Genomic DNA, 21118 nt, shown 5'->3' with positions numbered 1-21118 from the left:
CCTTCTCCACTTTAAATGTATAGGAAACACGAAATCAAGACAATGATATTTGAAAGGTGTCTCCTTTTTTCTTGACCATACTTTCTCCTGTCCAGCCCCTACATTATATGAACTTGTACAGGACTGATGATGTCTTAAATTGCTCATGAGGGTGAAAGAAGCAATTAGCCTCAAAGTTCCTCCTAATCCTAAAATTCCATGGTCTATTGACATTCTATCCTAGTATCATTAACCAGGGCCCAAGCCAGGACCGGTAGACTCAAAGATTCACTGACTTCCAGGAGCTTATAATCAAGTTGGAAATAAAAGAGACATTCACTTGGCAGATATTGACTGAACAATAACTATGATGTGTGGGTCTACATGGAGATGTAGGAGACATGGGTTTGATCCCTGGGTCAGGAAGATCCCCTGGAGGAGAAAAAGGCAATCCAGTCTAGTATTCTTACCTGGAAAATCCCATGGATAGAGGAGCCTGGTGGGCTACAGTCCACGGGGTCGCAAAGAGTCAAACATGACTGAACACAGCACATGGTGGGTCTGTATGCAAAATGGTATCTGATGCTGGGTGGGGATGGAGTGGCCTATAGGAGCCGTTTTCTCTGAATTTTATGGCTTAGTGGGGAAGACACTTACTGAAAAAATAAGGATCACAATAAAGTCTGATGAGTACTATGATAGGGAAGACTGGGCCAAACAGGCCTAACTGGGAGGAAAAAACTCCCATAAGGGTACCTGTTAAAGATACAGATTCCTGGGCTCGATCCAAAGAGTAAGAATCAAAATCTTCTCAAAGGTACCCCTTGTTGTTGTTCAGCTGCTGAGTCGTGTCCAACTCTATGAGACCCCATGGACTGCAGCATATCAGGCTCCTCTGTCCTTCACTAGCTCCTGGAATTTGCTCTGACTCATGTCCATTGAGTCAATGATGCTATCTAACTATCTCATATTCTGCCACCCAATTCTCTTTTTGCCTTTGATCTCTCCCAGCATCAGGACCTTTTTTCAGTGAGTTGGCTCTTTACATTAGGTGACCAAAGTATCAGGCCTTTGGCTTTGGCATCATTCCTTCTAATGAATATTCAGGGTTGATTTCATTTAGGATTAACTGCTTTGATCTCCTTGCCATCCAAGGGACTCTCAAGAGTTTTCTCTAGCACCACAATTCAAAAGCATCAGTTCTCTGGCACTCAGCCTTCTTTATGGTCCAACTCTCACGGCCATAAACAACTGCTGTAAAAACCACACTTTGAATATACAGACCTTTGTCAGTCCCTTAAGTTTTTTTTTTTTTTTTAACTCACAGTGTTCATTAAGGAAAGTTTGGAAAACATGGTGAACAAGAATGAGCGGGACACTGTGGGAATTCACAAGCACAGGAAACAATCAGTAATAGCAAGGTCTGAGACACTGTGTCTAAAAGCGGTTATGCACATGGGCCCTGAAAGCATACTACTAAGGCTCACGTCTCACCATCACCACCAGAAACGGAAAGAACAGTCTTTAGAATCGTTGTGAGGATCAAGTGAGTTAATCTCCATAATATTAATATAGAGAGAGTAGCACAGTTATAAAGTGAAAGTGAAAGTGTCAGTCGCTCAGTTGTGTCTGACTCTATGGGACTCCATGGACTGTAGCCCGCCAGACCCCTCTGTCCACGGAATTCTCCAGGCAAGAATACTGGAGTGGGTTGCCATTCCACAACCAGATGGCAAATCATGAATCACAAGACTTTCACTATATCGTGCATAACGCCTCCTTATTCTCCCAACTGGGAGAATGTAATAATTAACTGCCAAAAACACTAGTCTGTTTTTCTTGTAAAAAGGAATATAGGGAAAAGGAGAAATTGATAAGGGAAAATCCAGACCATGCTGCAATCCAAAGGGAAATCTTTCAGGTTAGAGATGGTTCTATATTGATTCTACAAGTAGACATGATTGAGAAAGAGGGACAGAGAGAATGAGAAGAAAATAACAAAGGAATCCAGACACACAGGGCTGCTGGTAGGCTGTATGAATGTGAGACCTGTAGCACAGCCCTAGGTCTGTCACTAATTGCTATAAACTTTTGGGCAAATTAGTTAATTATCATGGAGAAGGCAATGGCACCCCACTCCAGTACTCTTGCCTGGAAAATCCCATGGACAGAGGAGCCTGGTGGGCTGCAATCCATGGGGTCACTAAGAGTCAGACACGACTGAGCGACTTCACTTTCCCTTTCCACTTTCATGCATTGGAGAAGAAAATGGCAACCCACTCCAGTGTTCTTGCCTGGAGAATACCAGGGACGGGGGAGCCTGGTGGGCTGCTGTCTATGGGGTCCCACAGAGTCAGACACAACTGAAGTGACTTAGCAGCAGGCCTAATTTTATTTCCTTGTGTGAATGGAGTTTTGTGAATTATATTAGAGATAATTTTATATATAGCCTATATTTCAGTCTTACTCATAGTTTTCGACCCAGGGATGGAACTTGTGTCTTCTGCATTGCTGGCGGATTCTTCACCCTCTGAGCCATCAGGGAAACCCCCAGTTCTCCGGAGTTAAACAATTTGGAGGGAAACTGCAATATATACGGTGGCCGCTAGATGGCAAAAGATAGCTTTGTAAATGGAGATCTTTCATAAAAATTGAAGATGACTAAACATTACTTTGCCAACAAAAGTCCGTCTAGTCAAGGCTATGGTTTTTCCAGTGGTCATGTATGGATGTGAGAGTTGGACTGTGAAGAAAGCTGAGTGCCTAAGAATTGATGCTTTTGAACTGTGGTGTTGGAGAAGACTCCTGAGAGTCCCTTGGACTGCAAGGAGATCCAACCAGTCCATTCTGAAGGAGATCAGCCCTGGATGTTCTTTTGAGGGAATGATGCTAAAGCTGAAGCTCCAGTACTTTGGCCATCTCATGTGAAGAGCTGACTCATTGGAAAAGACTCTGATCCTGGGAGGGATTGCGGGCAGGAGGAGAAGGGGACGACAGAGGTTGAGATGGCTGGATGGCATCACGGACTCAATGGATGTGAGTCTGAGTGAACTCCGGGAGTTGGTGATGGACAGGGAGGCCTGGCATGCTGCAATTCATGGGGTCGCAAAGAGCTGGACACAACTGAGTGACTGAACTGGACTGAACCGAATCAGTGGAAGTGAGAAATAGATTTAAGGGCCTATATCTGATAGAGTGCCTGATGAACTATGGACGGAGGTTCCTGACATTGTACAGAAGACAGGAATCAAGACCATCCCCATGGAAAAGAAATGCAAAAAATCAAAAGGGCTCTCTAGGGAGGCCTTACAAATAGCTGTGAAAAGAAGAGAATTGAAAAGCAAAGGAGAAAAGGAAAGATATAAGCATCTGAATGCAGAGTTCCAAAGAATAGCAAGAAGAGAAAAGAAAGCCTTCCTCAGCAATCAATGAAAAGAAATAGAGGAAAACAACAGAATGGGAAAGACGAGAGATCTCTTCAAGAAATTAGAGACACCAAGGGAACATTTCATGCAAAGATGGGCTCGATAAAGGACAGAAATGGTATGGACCTAACAGAAGCAGAAGATATTAAGAAGAGGTGGAAAGAATACACAGAAGAACGGTACAAAAAAGATCTTCACAACCCAGATGATCACGATGGTGTGATCACTTACCTAGAGCCAGACATCCTGGAATGTGAAGTCAAGTGGGCCTTAGAAAGCATCACTATGAACAAAGCTAGTGGAGATGATAGAATTCCAGTGGAGCTATTTCAAATCCTGAAAGATGATGCTGTGAAAGTGCTGCACTCAATATGCCAACAAATTAGGAAAACTCAGCAGTGGCCACAGGACTGCAAAAGGTCAGTTTTCATTCCAATCCCAAAGAAAGGCAATGCCAAAGAATGCTCAAACTACCACACAATTGCACTCATCTCACATGCTAGTAAAGTAATGCTCAAAATTCTCCAAGCCAGGCTTCAGTAATACGTGAACCGTGAACTTTCAGATGTTCAAGCTGGTTTTAGAGAAGGCAGAGGAACCAGAGATCAAATTGCCAACATCTGCTGGATCATGGAAAAAGCAAGAAAGTTCCAGAAAAACATCTATTTCTGCTTTATTGACTCTGCCAAAGCCTTTGACTGTGTGGATCACAATAAACTGTGGAAAATTCTGAAGGAGATGGGAATACCAGACCACCTGACCTGCCTCTTAAGAAACCTCTATGCAGGTCAGGAAGCAACAGTTAGAACTGGACATGGAACAACAGACTGGGTCCAAATAGGAAAAGGAGTACATCAAGGCTATATATTGTCACCCTGCTTACTTAACTTCTATGCAGAGTACATCGTGAGAAACGTTGGGCTGGAAGAAGCACAAGCTGGAATCAAGATTGCCAGGAGAAATATCAGTAACCTCAGATATGCAGATGCCACCACCCTTATGGCAGAAAGTGAAGAGGAGCTAAAAAGCCTCTTGATGAAAGTGAAAGAGGAGAGTGAAAAGTTGGCTTAAAGCTCAACATTCAGAAAACGAAGATCATGGCATCCGGTCCCATCACTTCATGGGAAATAGATGGGAAAACAGTGGAAACAGTGTCAGACTTTATTTTGGGGGGCTCCAAAATCAGTGCAGATGGTGATTGCAGCCATGAAATTAAAAGACGCTTACTCCCTAGAACAAAAGTTATGACCAACCTAGATAACATATTCAAAAGGAGAGACATTACTTTGCCAACAAAGGTCCATCTAGTCAAGGCTATGGTTTTTCCTGTGGTCATGTATGGATGTGAGAGTTGGACTGTGAAGAAGGCTGAGAGCCGAAGAATTGATGCTTTTGAACTGTGGTGTTGGAGAAGACTCTTGAGAGTCCCTTGGCCTGCAAGGAGATTCAACCAGTCCATTCTAAAGGAGATGAGTCCTGGGTGTTCTTTGGAAGGAATGATGCTAAAGCTGAAACTCCAGTACTCTGGCCACCTCATGTGAAGAGTTGACTCATTGGAAAAGACTCTGAAGGTGGGAGGAGAAAGGGATGACAGAGGATGAGATGGTTGGCTAGCATCACCAACTCAATGGACCTGAGCTTGAATAAATTCCGGGAGTTGGTGATGGACGTGGAGGCCTGCCTTGCTGCAGTCCATGGAGTCACAAAGAGTCAGACACGACTGACAGATGGAACTGAATTGACTGAACAAGCAAGCAACACTATTTAAGGTTCTCCAAAAACAGAGAGATGACACTAATTTCTCATACTGAGGTCCTTATTGAGATTTATAACATAAAGAGAATCACATGTTTTTAATCCCTTTGTTTTAGACCCACAGGTATTCAAGGGTCATGTTAGAACATTCTGTTTTTAACCTTTACTGCTACAGTGGGTTATTTCATAACAACGAAGTAAACACAGAATTATTTGCATGAAGGCCAATTCTGGACTGAGCTGGAACAACACCCCAAAGATCCTTGCCCTCAGTCAAAAGTACTAAGTCAATCATTCTTAATCTTTTTCATCACAAAGAGCCCTATATGTTCTCTCTTATCACATCCAGATCTTTGGGGCCCCAGAGATTGTGGGACCCCACAGACTGTAGCCCACCAGGTTCCTCTGTCCATGGGGTTTTTAAAGCAAGAATACTGGAGTGAGTGGCCATTTCCTCCTCCAGGGGTTCTTGCCAACCCAGTGACTGAACTCGAGTCTCTGGCGTCTCCTACAGTGGCAGGCAGATCTTTACTACTGAGCCACCTGGAAAAACCCTAAAGAGCCTATGTATCCTACCACTAAAAAAGAAAAGGAAAAAAAGATCTATTTCCTTTTCAGCAAGATACACTTTTAAAATGGTGTAAACATTACATTTTTATAGTAAGCATAAACTACCTTTATTTTCAAAGTTATGACTGTTCAAAAAAGTATAATAAAGAAAATGAAAATCATCTCAAAGCAGTAACAATGCTATTAAACTATTTTTGGTAGACACAAGAAAAAGCGATGCATCTTTTTATCCTTTTTAACTTAAAAATATTTAAAAATCTTCCCACGTTAGTAAATAAAATGATCACTAGCATTTAATAGTTCACAGATAGATATTTACAAAATTTGTGGAACATACTTTAACTGAAATGTCTGGTCTTCACTTTGTTTCACCAATTGACAGAAATGGCCCTGTTTAAAGATGAATAGTTATTAGGCAGGAACCTATGCAGAGGAAAGGAAGACAATCTCTGATAGAACACAATAGACACTAACAAATAAGCTGAGGAAAGACATATTAGAAAATATTTTCTTAGGAAGCAGATTAGTTCAACAAATACTCAGGCAATGAATGCCCTAAAAACAGTGAAGAAATCTATGACCTCTCTGAAACAACATCTCAAGGAAGGGAGCTAAAGGAATACATTTGAAGCAACATGGATGACATAGAGGAAGGCTAGAAATAGAAAGTAAAAAATAACAGAAAGACCAAATTTGAAACTGAGTTGAGACAAACGGCAGATATTTGTGTACTGAATTTTTTAAGATACTCTGGGATTGGAATAAATGGAACAAAGATAAACTGTCATTTAAGTATTAAAAGGAAACTGAACTGAAAATAAGGGAAAAGCTGAATCTTCAAATAAAAAACGAATAACACAATTTGTGAAAAACTGATACAAAGCTATTAACAATGAGATATATCTTTATGAAATTACTGGACTCAAAAATAAACAAATAAAAAAGTACTTCTAAAATATCTCCAAAAAGCTAAAGTAAAAAGGATGTACCAGACCAATTTAATGTACCAAATTAAAAGAACAAACATCTTACTTATCAGTCAAAGTTGATGTGAAAGCAAAATAAAATAAAAATGACTCTAAAGAAAGAATTTAAGTTAAAGGGTATAATTTTAATGGAGACATATTATGAGTCAAATAATATAGTATCAAAATTCATAAAGCAAAATTCACCTCCCCAAACCCCGGGAAACCAGCAATCCAGTAATAGTAGAATTAAGTTATCTCTCTCAGCCCAACACAGTTCAGCCACTCAAACAATAAGATTATAGATGATCTAAATAAAATTATTGATTAGCAGGCCCTTGAACATCTTAGGACTCAGTCTATGTCATGGTGTGATATTTTGTATGTCATTTAATACAAATATTGAGAAATATTTTTTAAAGGCAACACTGAAGGGTCTCTCCTCACATACAAAGCTATGTAGCTTTAAAAACTGGAATATGCAATTTATAACACAACTGAATACATTGACCAATAACCATGTTTTAGTTAAATGCTACAGTATGTTATTTAACATGGTCTCAAAATCAATTCAATTTTTACAGAATCCATGATAATAAATTATCCTACTTTAAAGTGACTTTGGCAGCACACTAGATATAGACGCATGAAAGAGATCTTTGACGTTCATTTTCTAGCTTGCCTATAGCCATCTAATAAATATTTCAATCCTTTTTATATTCCTATCTGACACTGTACTGGAAAAGAAGCTATATACTGTTACTGCATGGTAGAATTGATACTCAAACTGCTTTCAAGATGAAATATCCAGCTCCATTCTTACTCAGAGAACAAGCTCTATTACAGTTCTACATCTAAGATCTAGAAACCATACTTATTGCCGGGTTTCTTTCTAATGGTGACAAAAGGCCATTTCTCAATCAAACCCAATGTCACCTTCAGTCACGCAACAAAGTCAGAAGGTATAGGCATGTCACATCCTTGAAGTCTTGCTACCATCACCAGATTCTGTTTTGTTCCAACTCATGGAATTCAAGGCAACATGAAGTATCATCCAGAAATCAATGACTTTGATGTGTCAGATTCACTCAAAACGTGATGAAGGTCGGGGAATAATCAGTTAAACCTGGCCCAGGCAGACGCACAGCAGAGCTATAGAAAAGCTTGAGAATCCAGATTGCAGGGAACTCTGTAGAGACAGGAACTGGCGTATTGGCTGCTTAGAGCTGGGGGCAGGGATGGAAGATGGAGGGATGGAAGTGAGAGCTACTGACCGTGGGAATGGTTTCACATCATTGGATATCTGAAATAACTGCCATTGAAATACACACTTTAGGCGGATGGGTTGTATAGTATGCAAATTAGTCTCAAAGCTGTTTTTTATGAAAAGAGGTGGGAGCAGTCAGGTAAAGGGTGAGTCCCAACAAATTTCAGTCACGGAAGAACCTGAGACTCACACTCAGGAACAAGTCAAGATAAAGTTTACCATGTTTGTCCCATAATGAATGTTTACATCATAAAAATCTTTTTTCCAGAATGGCCACAAAGAGACTGTTCTTCTTTTGGGTCAGACTACTACATCTCCCTCAAAAATATTTACTTCTTAAAGGCAAGAACAAAAAGAGGAATACTCAATTCTTAATTTTTTTGAAAAAAATCTGGATTGCAGTTTGACCTAGACTAGTACCATGAACCAGGCCGTAGTATCTGTTTTTAGAACATGCAAATCAGTAGAACCCATATCTACCCTTTGCTAAGACACATAAGCTGAATTCACTCAGATCAGAGAAAGCCCAGTCCCTGAGGTAAACAGCACGGGCTGAGACTCACAGTTGGCGATGTCACCTTGAAGCTGCAGAATCTGAGGAGCGGGCATCGTGAGGACAACGATATCAAACTGCTCAGAGGAGCCTGTTTCCCTGGAGACTTCCCACTTGTTGTTTCTCAAATTGATCTGAGTCACACATTGTCTGAAGCAGATATCAGCACCTGTTCCAAAAGCAAAACCATGCTCACATAATCAGGATTTTCCATGCGAATGAGGGGGAAGAGAAGTCACAAACTGGATCCATTCAGATGAGTAGAATGTGAGGTTCATCTTCTACAGCTTCCTGGGCTTCACTTTCTATCTCATGTAATGGGACTCCCTCCCTTCCGGTACTGTTAGATTTCCCTGTCAATGCCTGCTGGGGGAAAAAAATACTGCTACAATTAAAAACAACAGTAACCATGGCTATCTTTCATTAATCATCTACTGTATGCCAAGGCTATGCCAAACTCTGCTGCTGCTGCTGCTGCTGCTAAGTCGCTTCAGTTGTGTCCGACTCTGTGCAACCCCATAGACAGCCGCCCACCAGGCTCCTCTGTCCATGGGATTTTCCAGGCAAGAGCACTGGAGTGGGGTGCCATTGCCTTCTCCGATGCCAAACACTAGATATACATTATACTAATTCATTTCACAGAAAAGGAAACAGATTTAGAATTGTCATGCCATGATTTAAATCCACATCCTTCTGACTATAAAGATCACTATCTTGGTGGAGCAAGTATACATCTTAGTAAAGGTGGTTAAGGATTCTTCTCTCCGGTAATATTCCTTATTAAAAATATTGATATTCCCTATTAAACCTGAAAAAGTATCTCTGTAAGCAAAATCCAAGTCTCATCAATAGATCAATTATCTTAATTAAGAAGAATCAAAATTAAGAAAAATACAATCTGGAATATCCTCTCTTTCCCTTCTTTGCACTTATCACAAATATATTTTAATAATTATTTGAGTACTTATATGATTGATATTTTATTCTCTTTTAATTTGTAAGCTCCATGAGTTTACACTTATTTTTTCTATGTGTCAGTTCAGTTCAGTCGCTTAGTCCTGTCCGACTCTTTGTGACCCCATGAATCGCAGCACGCCAGGCCTCCCTGTCCATCACCAACTCCCAGAGTTCACTCAGACTCATGCCCATCGAGTCGGTGATCCCATCCAGCCATCTCATCCTCTGTCGTCCCCTTCTCCTCCTGCCCCCAATCCCTCCCAGCATCAGAGTCTTTTCCAACTCTTCGCATGAGGTGGCCAAAGTACTGGAGTTTCAGCTTTAGCATCATTCCTTCCAAAAAAATCGCAGGGCTGATCTCCTTCAGAATGGACTGGTTGGATCTCCTTGCAGTTCAAGGGACTCTCAAGAGTCTTCTCCAACACCACAGTTCAAAAGCGTAAATTCTCTGGCGCTCAGCCTTCTTCACAGTCCAACTCTCACATCCACACATGACCACAGGAAAAACCATAGTCTTGACTAGATGGACCTTAGTCGGCAAAGTAATGTCTCTGTTTTTGAATATGCTATATAGTATAAAAAGTATTGTACTGGGAACAGAGGTATTTAATCAATATATGTTTAAAAGAATGAATTATGAACTGAAAGCTAGGAAAATATAATTGGATCATTAAGTCCCTTGGTATACTACTTCTTACCTTCACATTCTAGTTTTCAGAAAACTTTCATTTTAAAATAAATCTACTTTTATTTGGCCTCATGAATAGAAAGGAAATAAATGAAAATGGAATAAAGGGGGGGAGAAAGACACTAAAAGATCATGTCCATCATTGAATGTGACATCTCATATTCCTAGCTACTAAGAATCCAGCTTAAGCCCAACCTTGGCATGAAGCTCCCTTTCCATAGCTACTGTAGCTCAGTGTGAACTTCTCATCTCCATAATCACTGCCTTTACCTCTCACTCAGACACTGATTCAAAGTATCTCTACGTTTTATATATGCCTTGCTAAGTCGCTCCAGTTGTGTCTGACTCTTAGCAACGCTATGGACTGTAGCCCACCAGGCTGCTCTGCCCAGGGATTCTCCAGGCAAGAATTCTGGAGTGGACTGCCATGCCCTCCTGCAGGGGATCTTGCCATGCCAGGGATGGAACCCACATCTCTTACATCTCTTGCACTGGCAGACAGGCTTTTTACCACTAGTGCCGCCTGGGAAGCCCTAGATATGTCTTATCAATCCCCAAGCACTCTTGGGCTCCTCCTGTCAGGTCTTCTCTAGATCTCATACACCATTATATCTTTCATATTCCCTTGAATAACTCTATAATATAGTAATTACAAATTTTAAAAATCAAATGCAAATAGAAGGACTGATGCCCTCAATCTCTTTGAGGCAATTAGAGTCATTCTGTTCAAAGAATTAGAGCAAGGATTTGTAAATAGCGTTCCAACTTGCCTGCTGCTGCTAAGTCATTTCAGTCATGTCCGACTCTGTGTGACCCCATAGACAGCAGCCTACCAGGCTCCCCCGTCCCTGGGATTCTCCAGGCAAGAACACTGGAGTGGGTTGCCATTTCCTTCTCCAATGCATGAAAGTGAAAAGTGAAAGGGAAGTTGCTCAGTCATGTCCAACTCTTTGCAATCGCATGGACCGCAGCCTACCAGGCTCCTCTGTCCATGGGATTTTCCAGGCAAGAGTACTGGAGTGGGGTGCCATCGCCTTCTCCGTCAACTTGCCTGAAGGTTTCTCTAAGGCCCCTCTTTAGAGAAGGTGCAAATAATCGGCGCTTTGAACTCACACCCACCATTCCCTTTACTCCAGCCAGAGCGGCTCCACTTCCCTCTCTTTGGTTTCTTCAGGATGTCTTTCCCCTGACTTAGTTGCCTCACGTGCCTCTCTCTTTAGTCCTGGCCCTGATCCAGACTTCAAGTAAGTCAACTGACTTTATAAACTTTATTCAGTTGCATTTTTACATAATATTCCCTTTGAAAACAGCATTACATTGGTTTTGTTTTTGGTGGTCACTAGGAGGGTGTGGTTAAGAGAAGTGAACTACACCAACTATTAACAGAAATTCTTCATATCCAGTAAAATGCCTTAGACATATATCCCAGTGGTCCTGAAGAGTTCTGCAAGATGACTATCCGTGGTTCTCTAGGACCACGGTTCTCTGGACCTCAGACCAGAAGCACCTTGGAACTTGCTAGAAACAAAAATTCTCACATCCCAACTCAGACCTAAATCAAAATCTGGGGATCAGGCCTAGTAGTCTGCATTTAAGAAGCCTCCAGGTTTGTTACCATGCACATTCAAGTGTGAGAACCACGGGGGTAGATAAATAGACCCAAATCTAACACTGAAACTGGCAAAGCCACTCATTTTCCAAGAATTAGGGGCAGTGGTATACCTGCTCTAACCAGGAAGTTTTCCTTTGCAATTGTGATGATTCAAGTTTCTGGGAAAGTGCATTTCCTTGTGAAAGTAACTAATAACTTTTGAAAGGACCACACAACCAAATGTAAGGCTCTGGAAGATCATTTTTAAACAGCCAGAAAATTTTAAACAGCCATAAAAATTTTCAGTCTGAGCTTAGTAAATGTCACCATGTCCCTGTGTTACATATAATTTTTCAGAGGTTTCTCACTGTATTTAGGATTAAGTATAAAATCTTAATAGTGTTTACAAAGCCTCTTATGATCTGGCCCCTGCCTTACTCTTGAACTTCACCTACTGTTTTCTCCCTCATTTACTACCCTCCAGTCACAATGATCTTTTCATTCCATAAATGTACCGTCTTCCTCCTACTTGAGAATAGTTTCAACTTGATATGCCCATTGCATGCAATTCTCACCACTCAGCTCTTGGCCTAGTTCACTCTTGCTCACCTTTCAAGCATCTATGAAAACATTAGTTTCTTAGAGATGCTTTTCCTGACACATCTCCCCTTTCTCATTCTTCTCAGGCGCACGTTAGTTTAGGTCCTATTACTATAGCTCACTCATAATGCTCTCACTTTTTCTTCTTAGCATTTATTATGTACATTTTTGTGTACCTGAAATTAGTTTTTGTTGTTCCCTCCAACTATGCTCTACATTAACAAAGGTGAGGTTCAATGTGTTTTACTTACCACTGTTTCCCCAGCACATATTTCATAAAAATTTTTTTTAAATCTCCAGAGAGCTACAAAGATATCAAACTACAAAGAAATTTTAACCATTTTACAAAGGCAAATATGTTTCTGTTACGTATTTATTCAATGCCTATCCCCTGCCTTCCTCCATGTTAGAAAATGTTAGGCACAAGTGTTAGTCATGTTCGACCCTTTGTGACTCCAGGGACTGTAGCCTGCCAGGCTCCTCTGTCCATGGAATTCTCTAGGCAACAATGAAGTGGGTTGCCATTACCTTCTCCAGGGGATCTTCCTGACCAAAGGATAGAACTGGTCTCCTGCACTGCAGGCAGGTTCTTTACCATCTGAGCCACCAGGGAAGCCCCTCCATGTTAGAGAATCTAAACTTATCTTTCTCCAATAATTTCCTACAAACAGGTTTCAGTTCAGAACTACTGAAATAGACCAGTAAGCAGTGTCTAACTATAAGCACTGCTTAAAGTTCACTGCAGAGTGCTTAACCAAGGCTCCCAGGTTACCCTCTACTTTCTCTCTGAAAGACACTATTATGGATGAGTGCCATGATCACCTGCCTAGGAGCCATTTTAAGACCGAATTGCCCAGGCTTAATTCCCTTACATTAATTTTAGAAAGAAAATAAACACAAAAGTAAAAAGGGAGAATATGATAAAATTAAATAATGCCAGAAAGAAATCACACTAGCTGACAGCATCTGCAAATTAAACTATCTTTTCTAATAAATCATTCCAGTTGGCCAAAAAGCTTGTTCAGACTTTTCCATGACAGCTTATGGAAAATCCCAATGAACTTTTTGGCCAAACCAATATGTTGTCCACATTGATTTTCAATTGTTAGTCCATGTCCCTTTTTGAAGTAGATGGCAAAATAAAAACAGATTAAATACAGCAATAGTTCTTCTTATGGAGAAATGAAAGTGAAAGTCACTCAGTCATGTCTGACTCTTTGCAACCCATGGACCATACAGTCCACAGAATTCTCCAGGCCAGAATACTGGAGTGGATAGCCATTCCTTTCTCCAGGGGATCTTCCCAACCCAGGGATAGAACCCAGGTTTCCCACATTGAAGGCAGATTCTTTAGCAGCTGAGCCACAAGGCCAAACCAAATAAAGCTGCTCACCCTGTCCTAGAAACTAAATTCATCCTCTTATGAATGATTTAATAACATGGGCCTTATTCAAAAGCAAAAGGATTTGGTTCATCACTGTTCAAATGTCACAGAAGGAACCATCATGTGACTGATCTTCCTGGGTGCATAAAGAAATAAAATGGCAAGACTCCTTGGTAGCCCCTTCCTTCCCCCTGGGGCAGAGACTAATCAGTAAAAGATGGGGCCCAGGGAAAGGGCTCTATGAGTCTGTTCTCTTGAACCAGGGTGGGATGGGAGCATCCTCTCAAACTGTAGGGGAAAAACCAGGAAGGAAAAGATGTTAAATCAGAGGTTTGAGGCCTTCTCATTGTCCTCCATGGAATCCTCCAAAGGAAATGACAACAGGGTCACCTTAAAGAGAGTGCTCGCGTCTTACTTACCAGTTAAGCCATTATAAGCAATGTACTTAACTTGTCTGAGTCTAATTTTTCTCATTACTAAATGAGGATAATGATAACTACTATGAATGGCTATAAAATAATTAGAAATGATGTATGCTAAATGCCTAACACAGCATCAGATAAATAGCTTTTAACAAATGATAGAGTAGTTTTTGTTCTCTTGAATTTCTCCTACTCCTACAACAATGACAACAAATAAATAAATAAATAAATAAAACAGAAAAGTAGAAAAATCACATTTTATTTACTCGAAGGCAGCATTAATTGGGAAAACAGGAAGTGGGTAAAATTAATGCCAATAAACAGTTTTCTCTGTAATAAGCTTAATGTGAACACATGAAACAATAAATGAGAACAGAAGACAAGTAGCATGTGCCTATTTCCTCCTACCCTTTACCACTCCTTCTGGAAAACTGGTCTATTTAAATACTGGCTTTAGAGATTTGAACCTATTCTAAAGCATACCTGACTGGACATACCCCTTACAGATAATTTCCTTGGAAGTCTGGCCGCAAACTAAATAAAACTGTATCACAAGATTGTAGGGGTGTGAACTCAACTGATTCCAAAATGTAAAGTATATTTTGGAATGACCTGGCAATTTGGGTTGCTATATGCTGAGCACATGTAAAGATCAGCTTCATTTAAGAAGATTATTTTTTAAGATAACATTTATCAAGAGATTTTTAAGTATATGGGCTATTATTTGCTTGAATTGGCAATGGGTGGATTATATCCTTTATTCTTCACCAAACTTTGTAGTAGGTATTGTTAGTGCTCTCATTTTTCCAGTGAAAGAACTAAAGTACAGATTTTAACACTTTCCTAATATTACACAACTAGGAAAGTGTGGTAGAATGTGAATTTGAATCCAGGTCATTCTGACTCCAGGGACTCTCTCAAATTTCACTGTGAAAATACTAAAATAGGATAGGAGCCATTAATAGGAAGAAAGATTTAAAGAAGTTTAAAGAATGTTTAAAGGGATTTAGGGGCTCCCCTGGTGGCTCAGACAGTAAAGAATCCCTGTGCAATGCAGGAGACCTGGGTTCAGTTCCTAGGTATGGAAGATCCCCTGGAGAAGGGAATGGCTACCCACTTCAGTATTCTTGCCTGGAGAATTCCACAGACAAAGGAGCCTGTTGGGCTATAGTCCACGAGGACATAACTGTGTAACTAACACTTTTTTGAATGGATATAATTATAAAATTTTAAATGGTATAGACGGTTTATAAAATCTCTAATAATAGATCTGGGTAGTGGGTGGAAAGACCTCTTGAAACATTACAAAGATAATGTAAAAATAAACTAAGAAGAAGTTTATATACACTCAAATTATGTAGGACTTGAACTCAATTATATAACAATTATTTTTTTAAAAAGCTGAAAGTATGTCAGAGAATGAACTTACAGCTGACTTACATATTATTGCGAATACTTTTCCCTGCTATTTTTCTGTATTTTCCAAATTTTCAACTATTAGTATGTAATTCTTTTTTAAAAGTTACTTAAATATTTCACATAGTGATAAGAAAATCTAAAGTACTCATGCTCTCAAGAGACTGTTTAAATTCAAAGTAAAAAGAGGTTTTTAGGAAGAACTGGTTAAACTACAATGAATAAATATATGTATATTTATATATAGGGCTTCCCAGATGGCACTACTGGGAAAGAACTCACCTGCCAATGCAAGAGATGTAAAAGACACGGAGTTCAATACCTGGGTGGGGAAGATCCCCTGGAGAAGGGCATGGCAATCCACTCCAGTATTCTTGCCATGGACAGGAACCTGGTGGGCTATAGTCCATAGGGTTGCAGAATCAGACATGACTGAAGTGACTAAGCACACACACACACACACACACACACACACACACACACATATATATGTATTAGAAATCTAAATCTCTATCATTTATACCTGCCTACTATATACCAGGTACCATTAGATTCTATGTGAGCTACAAATAATTAAATATGACCTCTTCTCCCATGAGTTTCCAAAGCAAAAGAAAACCAAAACCCATATATTACCCCAAACACCTAACACAAAAAGGGTGTAGGTGTGGTGTATTCAAGGACTGTCCCTTAGCTATATGACGGCAGGTACTTTGGTTCCTGTATCACTAGTGTCTAAAACAGTATATAGTAAGCACTCAGCAAATGTTTATTGAATGAATAGAAAGTGAAAGTGAAGTCGTTCAGTCGTGTCCGACTCTTTGCGACCCATGGACTGTAGCCCACCAAGCTCCTCCGTCCATGGGATTCTCTAGGCAAGAATACTGGAGTGGGTTGCCATTTCCTTCTCCAGGGGATCTTCCCGATCCAGGGATCAAACCCAGGTCTCCCACATTGCAGGCAGACACTTTAACCTATGCATATATGGATGGCTAGATATATAATACAATTAGTAAGTACTTGGAGATTCTAATATGTATGTACATCTAATTTGGGTTAAGTAAAGTCATGATGGAAATGAGACTTTTTTAAAAAGTTATATGGTGGCAATATATGAAGCTGATGACAATCTATAAAATATACAAATAGTGTCACCATCTGTGATGGTTAATTTTACGTGTCAACTTGACTGAGTCAGGAGGTTCTTATATATTTGGCAAACACTATTCTGGGTATGTCTGTGAGGGTGTTTGGGAAGAAAGTAATATTTAAATTGGTAGACTGAATAAAGCAGGTCGCCCTACCTAATGTAGATGGGTATCATCCAATCAGTCACAGGCCTGAATAAAACAGAAAGGCTGACCCTCCCACCAGTAAAAAAGTCTTCCTGTCTGAAAGCCTTTGAACTGGGACACTGTTTCATTCTCCTACCTTCAGACTTGGACTGAAACATCTGCTCTTCTTGGGTGTTGAGCTTGCCAGCACCGAAACTGGAACTGTACCTTCAGCTCTCCAGAGTCTCAGGCTTTTGGACTGAAACTAAACCATCAGCTCTCCTGGATCTCTAGCTTGTCAATTCACCCAGCAGATCTTCAGACTTGCCACCCTCCAAAATCACATCAGCTAATTCTGTACAATAAATTTACCTATCTATATAAATATATCCTTTCAGTTCTGTTTCTTTCTGTAAAATCCTGATGACTACACCAGAATATTCTAAATCCTAGATGAAGAAATGGCCTTGCCTGGAATGGTATTTACTGTGTCCTCATATTGTATATTCAATCTCACTGCCTTCTCTCATGCCCAGTATTGGGATTCTCAGGCTTCACAATAAGTAATATTTGTGCTGTGCTATGCTTCGTCGCTCAGTCATGTCAGACTCTTTGAGACCCCATGGACTGTAGTCTGCCAGGCTCCTCTGTCCTCGGAATTCTCCAGGCAAGAATACTGGAGTGGGGAGCCATTCCCTTCTCCATTTTCCCAACCCAGGGATCAAACCCATGTCTCCTGCATTGCAGGCAGGTTCTTTACCATCTGGGCCACCAGAGATGCCCAAGTAATATTTGATGTAGTCCAAAACAGTAATTATTCTAGATATAGCTTATTAAATAATACAAAGTCTCAAAAAAGTCCATTTTTAAACACTCATACATTAAAACATATGAAAATCCTCATAGAAACTAGGCAAAGGTTATAAGACATTTACAGAAAAAAATACACAGACTTGGTTAGCAAAACAAAGGTGCATAAACTCACTCATAACTAAGTAAATGCAAATCATAACACAAGGAAATATCATTTCAACCCATCATATGGGCAAAAAGTTTTATTTTCCATAATATCAAGATGTACAGAAAGACATGTTTTCATTTACTATTGATGATATATTCCTTGATAGGAATAGATCACACAACTTAGTTAAATAAAAAATGCACAAACTATTGACACCCCTCCTATACTGTTAGGAACTAACCCTACAGATATACTTTCAAAAGTGTCTCAGAGTTAGAAATTGCAGCAATATTGATACTAGCATAAAGCAAAACAATCCCTAACTCCCCAAACAATCTACATACTTAACAGAAAGTTAACAGTTAAATAAATAACATGTAATACTGAACAGGCATTGAAAAGAATGAAGAACACTGAGTTTGCTGATATGAAAATAGACCAAAGATAAGATTCAGTCAATGATTATATATTAGTCAGGGTTCTCCAGAGAGATAGTATCAATAGGATAGACATCGACATAGGTAGAGAGACAGAGATAGAGATTGGTTTGTTATAAACATAGATGAAATAAAGCATAGAATGGCTTATATAAAATAATCTCATCTATGTTTTAAAAAAGAATATATACAAATGTCTATGAATAGGGAAATAGAGATAGTCACATAGAGCAAGAGATAGATGCATAAACATTTTTCTGGAAGCATATATAGGAAACAGTGATTGCTTTAGGGGAAGAAAACCAGCTATTGAGTGGTGCATAGGAGAACATCTATTTTATAACTTTACTTACAGTATTAATATTTAATTATGTATATAACTTTTAGTTTAAAATGCTTACTTTAAAAGAAGGCAGAGAAAATTTTATTCTCACCTGATTGATTCAAGTAATGTTTACTAATTGAAGAAACTCCATGAGGTGCTACAAAGTTACAATCTCCTTCTTTTATCACCATTCCATCAATAGGAGAGGTCAGAGGCTTCAAAATGCCACCAGCTAACAATTCATCATAAAAACTGAAAAAATCAAAATGGATAACGTAACTATATGCTATACTTAGCTCTAAACATTATACTCTCTTCAAACAATTCTTCAAGATTATAATCCTAAATAAAACCTAGAAATCTTCTTATAAACAACTCAACATATGTTTTCTGTTAATAAGACATACTTTTGGTGAAGAATGGAAATATTTTGAGAATCCATAGTCTTTTGCTGACCGTAGTCAAAGGTCTACTTTCTCATATATTTTAAATTAAAGTCAGTGAAAATAAACAGAACAGTATTCATTACACCGATTTTAAATCTGGTTAAGATTTGACTTCCATCACAGTCATCTGTCGTCTTTCTCAACACCAACATAGTTAACTGCTATTTATTGAGCCCTTGCCATATTCCATATAACATCTCACCTGATCTTCACAATTGGAGAGGCATGTATTGCAGTTTTCCCACTTTACTCATGTGAATCTTTTATTGCTATTAACATTATGATCAATGATGATGATGATATAATTTCACTATATTACAAGAGTCAAAGCTTAACTCTGTTAAAAATGGATGATTTGTATCTTTTTACATCCTCAACCAGCAAGGCTTGATACCACTCCTTTCAACTAACTCACCTTTGGTGTATTTTGGCATAATGAGGAGTGCAGGTGATGTACTGGGCACCCAAGTCCACTGTGCTCTGTGGATTATGAGGACTGCTGGCTGTAGTCATTCTTCCTCCTTGAATTAGTCCCCAGGAAAATATCTTAATATATTAAAATGAATATTTCACAATTAACACTGATCACTCCAGGTTACACCAATGGATAACTTAGAACTGTTTCAGAAAATATATTTTTAATTTTTTTTTACTTTTAGATGTCATAATAATTAATACATTTTAAAATCTTGTTTTCTCCAGATTCCAGAAATCTAAAAAAAATTGTTTGTTTGTTTTTTAAGTTCAAGGTTTTGTCATCTAACACTGCTAGGAAGTAATTAACAGAGACAATTCAGTCAGGGGGTGTGAGATATTTTTTTAAAAGGACACATGAATATACAGCAGCCTTCAGCACTGTGCCTGCTGCATCTACTACTGATCTGAAAAAAGGGAATGAATGAAAGGACCAAAGAAAACAAAATAATGAATGAAATGTCAGAATGAACGAATCAACGGATGCTTTCCCTCTTGCTGTCAGGCTTCAGGAGAGTGACAGGATTCTCTCAAGTAGATCTTCGGAAAGTCGTGGTCAATGGGCACTGGAGGATTCTCGTAATCTAAAGAAAGCTGCCAGGATACAGAGCAGCCAAGGAAAAAAATTCACTTCTTGCTGACAGCGGCAGCCCCAAGCTTTGCAAACTCCAGTCAGGATGCCTCCCAGGCCGCTCAGGCCTCCCAGGGAAGCGCTCCGGCGCCCCGCCCTGCCCCCACCCGCCCCACCGCCCGGCCTGGGTCGCCGCCCCAACTCGCGCCCACTCCTCTGGCCGTCCCGGGCGCCGGAAGTCTCCGATCACGTGACCGGCGCCCGCCGACCTGCTGCGTGTTCCCCCGAGCCTTCCTCGGAGAAGGCCCCCGCCGGCTTCGTTTCCCTGGCTTCCGTCCGGAAACGACCCACCTGAATCCTCGGCCTTGTCCCACACAGTGAGGCGCAGAGGACTGGACGCCTCCCTCCTCAGCAGCGCCGCGCACAAGCTTCCCGTCAGCCCGGCGCCCACGATCAGCACCCGCGCCATGGCCCGCTGTCCCCGCGCCCGGGTGGCCGGCCTGCAGCCGGGGGAACCGCCGCCACAGCCCAGCGGGCCAGAGCTGTAGGCTCCGTGCTCCCGGCCCAACTCGGCCCCTGAGCAGCTCCCTGGTCGGCCTGCAGGGGGCGGAGAGGAGGCGACTCGAGCTGAGAGAATGATCAGCGTTGAAGACCAGCAAATCTTGGCCTTCCTCTTGGTCTTCAAGGATCGTCTGGCTCCATCCGATAAGCTGTGATTTCCAACCTGCCTCTCGCCCCCCAAACCTGTAAATCATATAGATTAGAGCGTGAGACCCCGCCTCGCCACAGGGCTGGTGTTGATTACTGCGGAGACCCAGCCCAGGGTTGACTATTAGGGTAACTGTGCCTTGTTGGATCCTTGGCTTAATAGCCTTAAGTCTGAAAGGAACACAGCAGTGATGCCAGAGCCAGCTTTCTTCAAGTACCTTAACAGTCACTATTCACATAGCAGAAAAAGAGTTTGGGAGAAATTTTGTTTAAACTAACCCTCGGGCATTGTGTAAATGATAAACTTTTTGAACCTCAATTTTTCCACCTGTAAAAGGGGGCCAGAAAAT

General features: G+C 40.4%; 1 protein-coding gene across 3 annotated transcripts in view; it reads right to left on the bottom strand.

Annotated features, from left to right (window-relative positions):
- Positions 1–20832, bottom strand: part of RNLS (renalase, FAD dependent amine oxidase) — a 280639-nt gene extending 259807 nt beyond the window's left edge. The window contains exons 1-4 of one of the 3 annotated variants that reach the window (XM_018041534.1): positions 20412–20635; positions 19431–19536; positions 18679–18821; positions 8525–8683 (exon numbers count right to left, since the gene is read on the bottom strand). In XM_018041534.1, the coding sequence (XP_017897023.1) occupies positions 8525–8683; positions 18679–18821; positions 19431–19536; positions 20412–20529 (526 nt within the window). In that variant the 5' untranslated portion in view covers positions 20530–20635. Of the gene's footprint in view, positions 1–8524; positions 8684–18678; positions 18822–19430; positions 19562–20411 lie in introns of all 3 variants that reach the window. The other 2 variants (XM_018041536.1, XM_018041533.1) reach the window with 2 other exon arrangements.

The sequence above is a fragment of the Capra hircus genome, chromosome 26 (assembly GCF_001704415.2).
Source record: "Capra hircus breed San Clemente chromosome 26, ASM170441v1, whole genome shotgun sequence".
Classification (NCBI taxonomy): domain Eukaryota; kingdom Metazoa; phylum Chordata; class Mammalia; order Artiodactyla; family Bovidae; genus Capra; species Capra hircus.
Note: the sequence above shows the minus strand (reverse complement) of the source record. Positions and strands in the feature narration are given on the sequence as shown.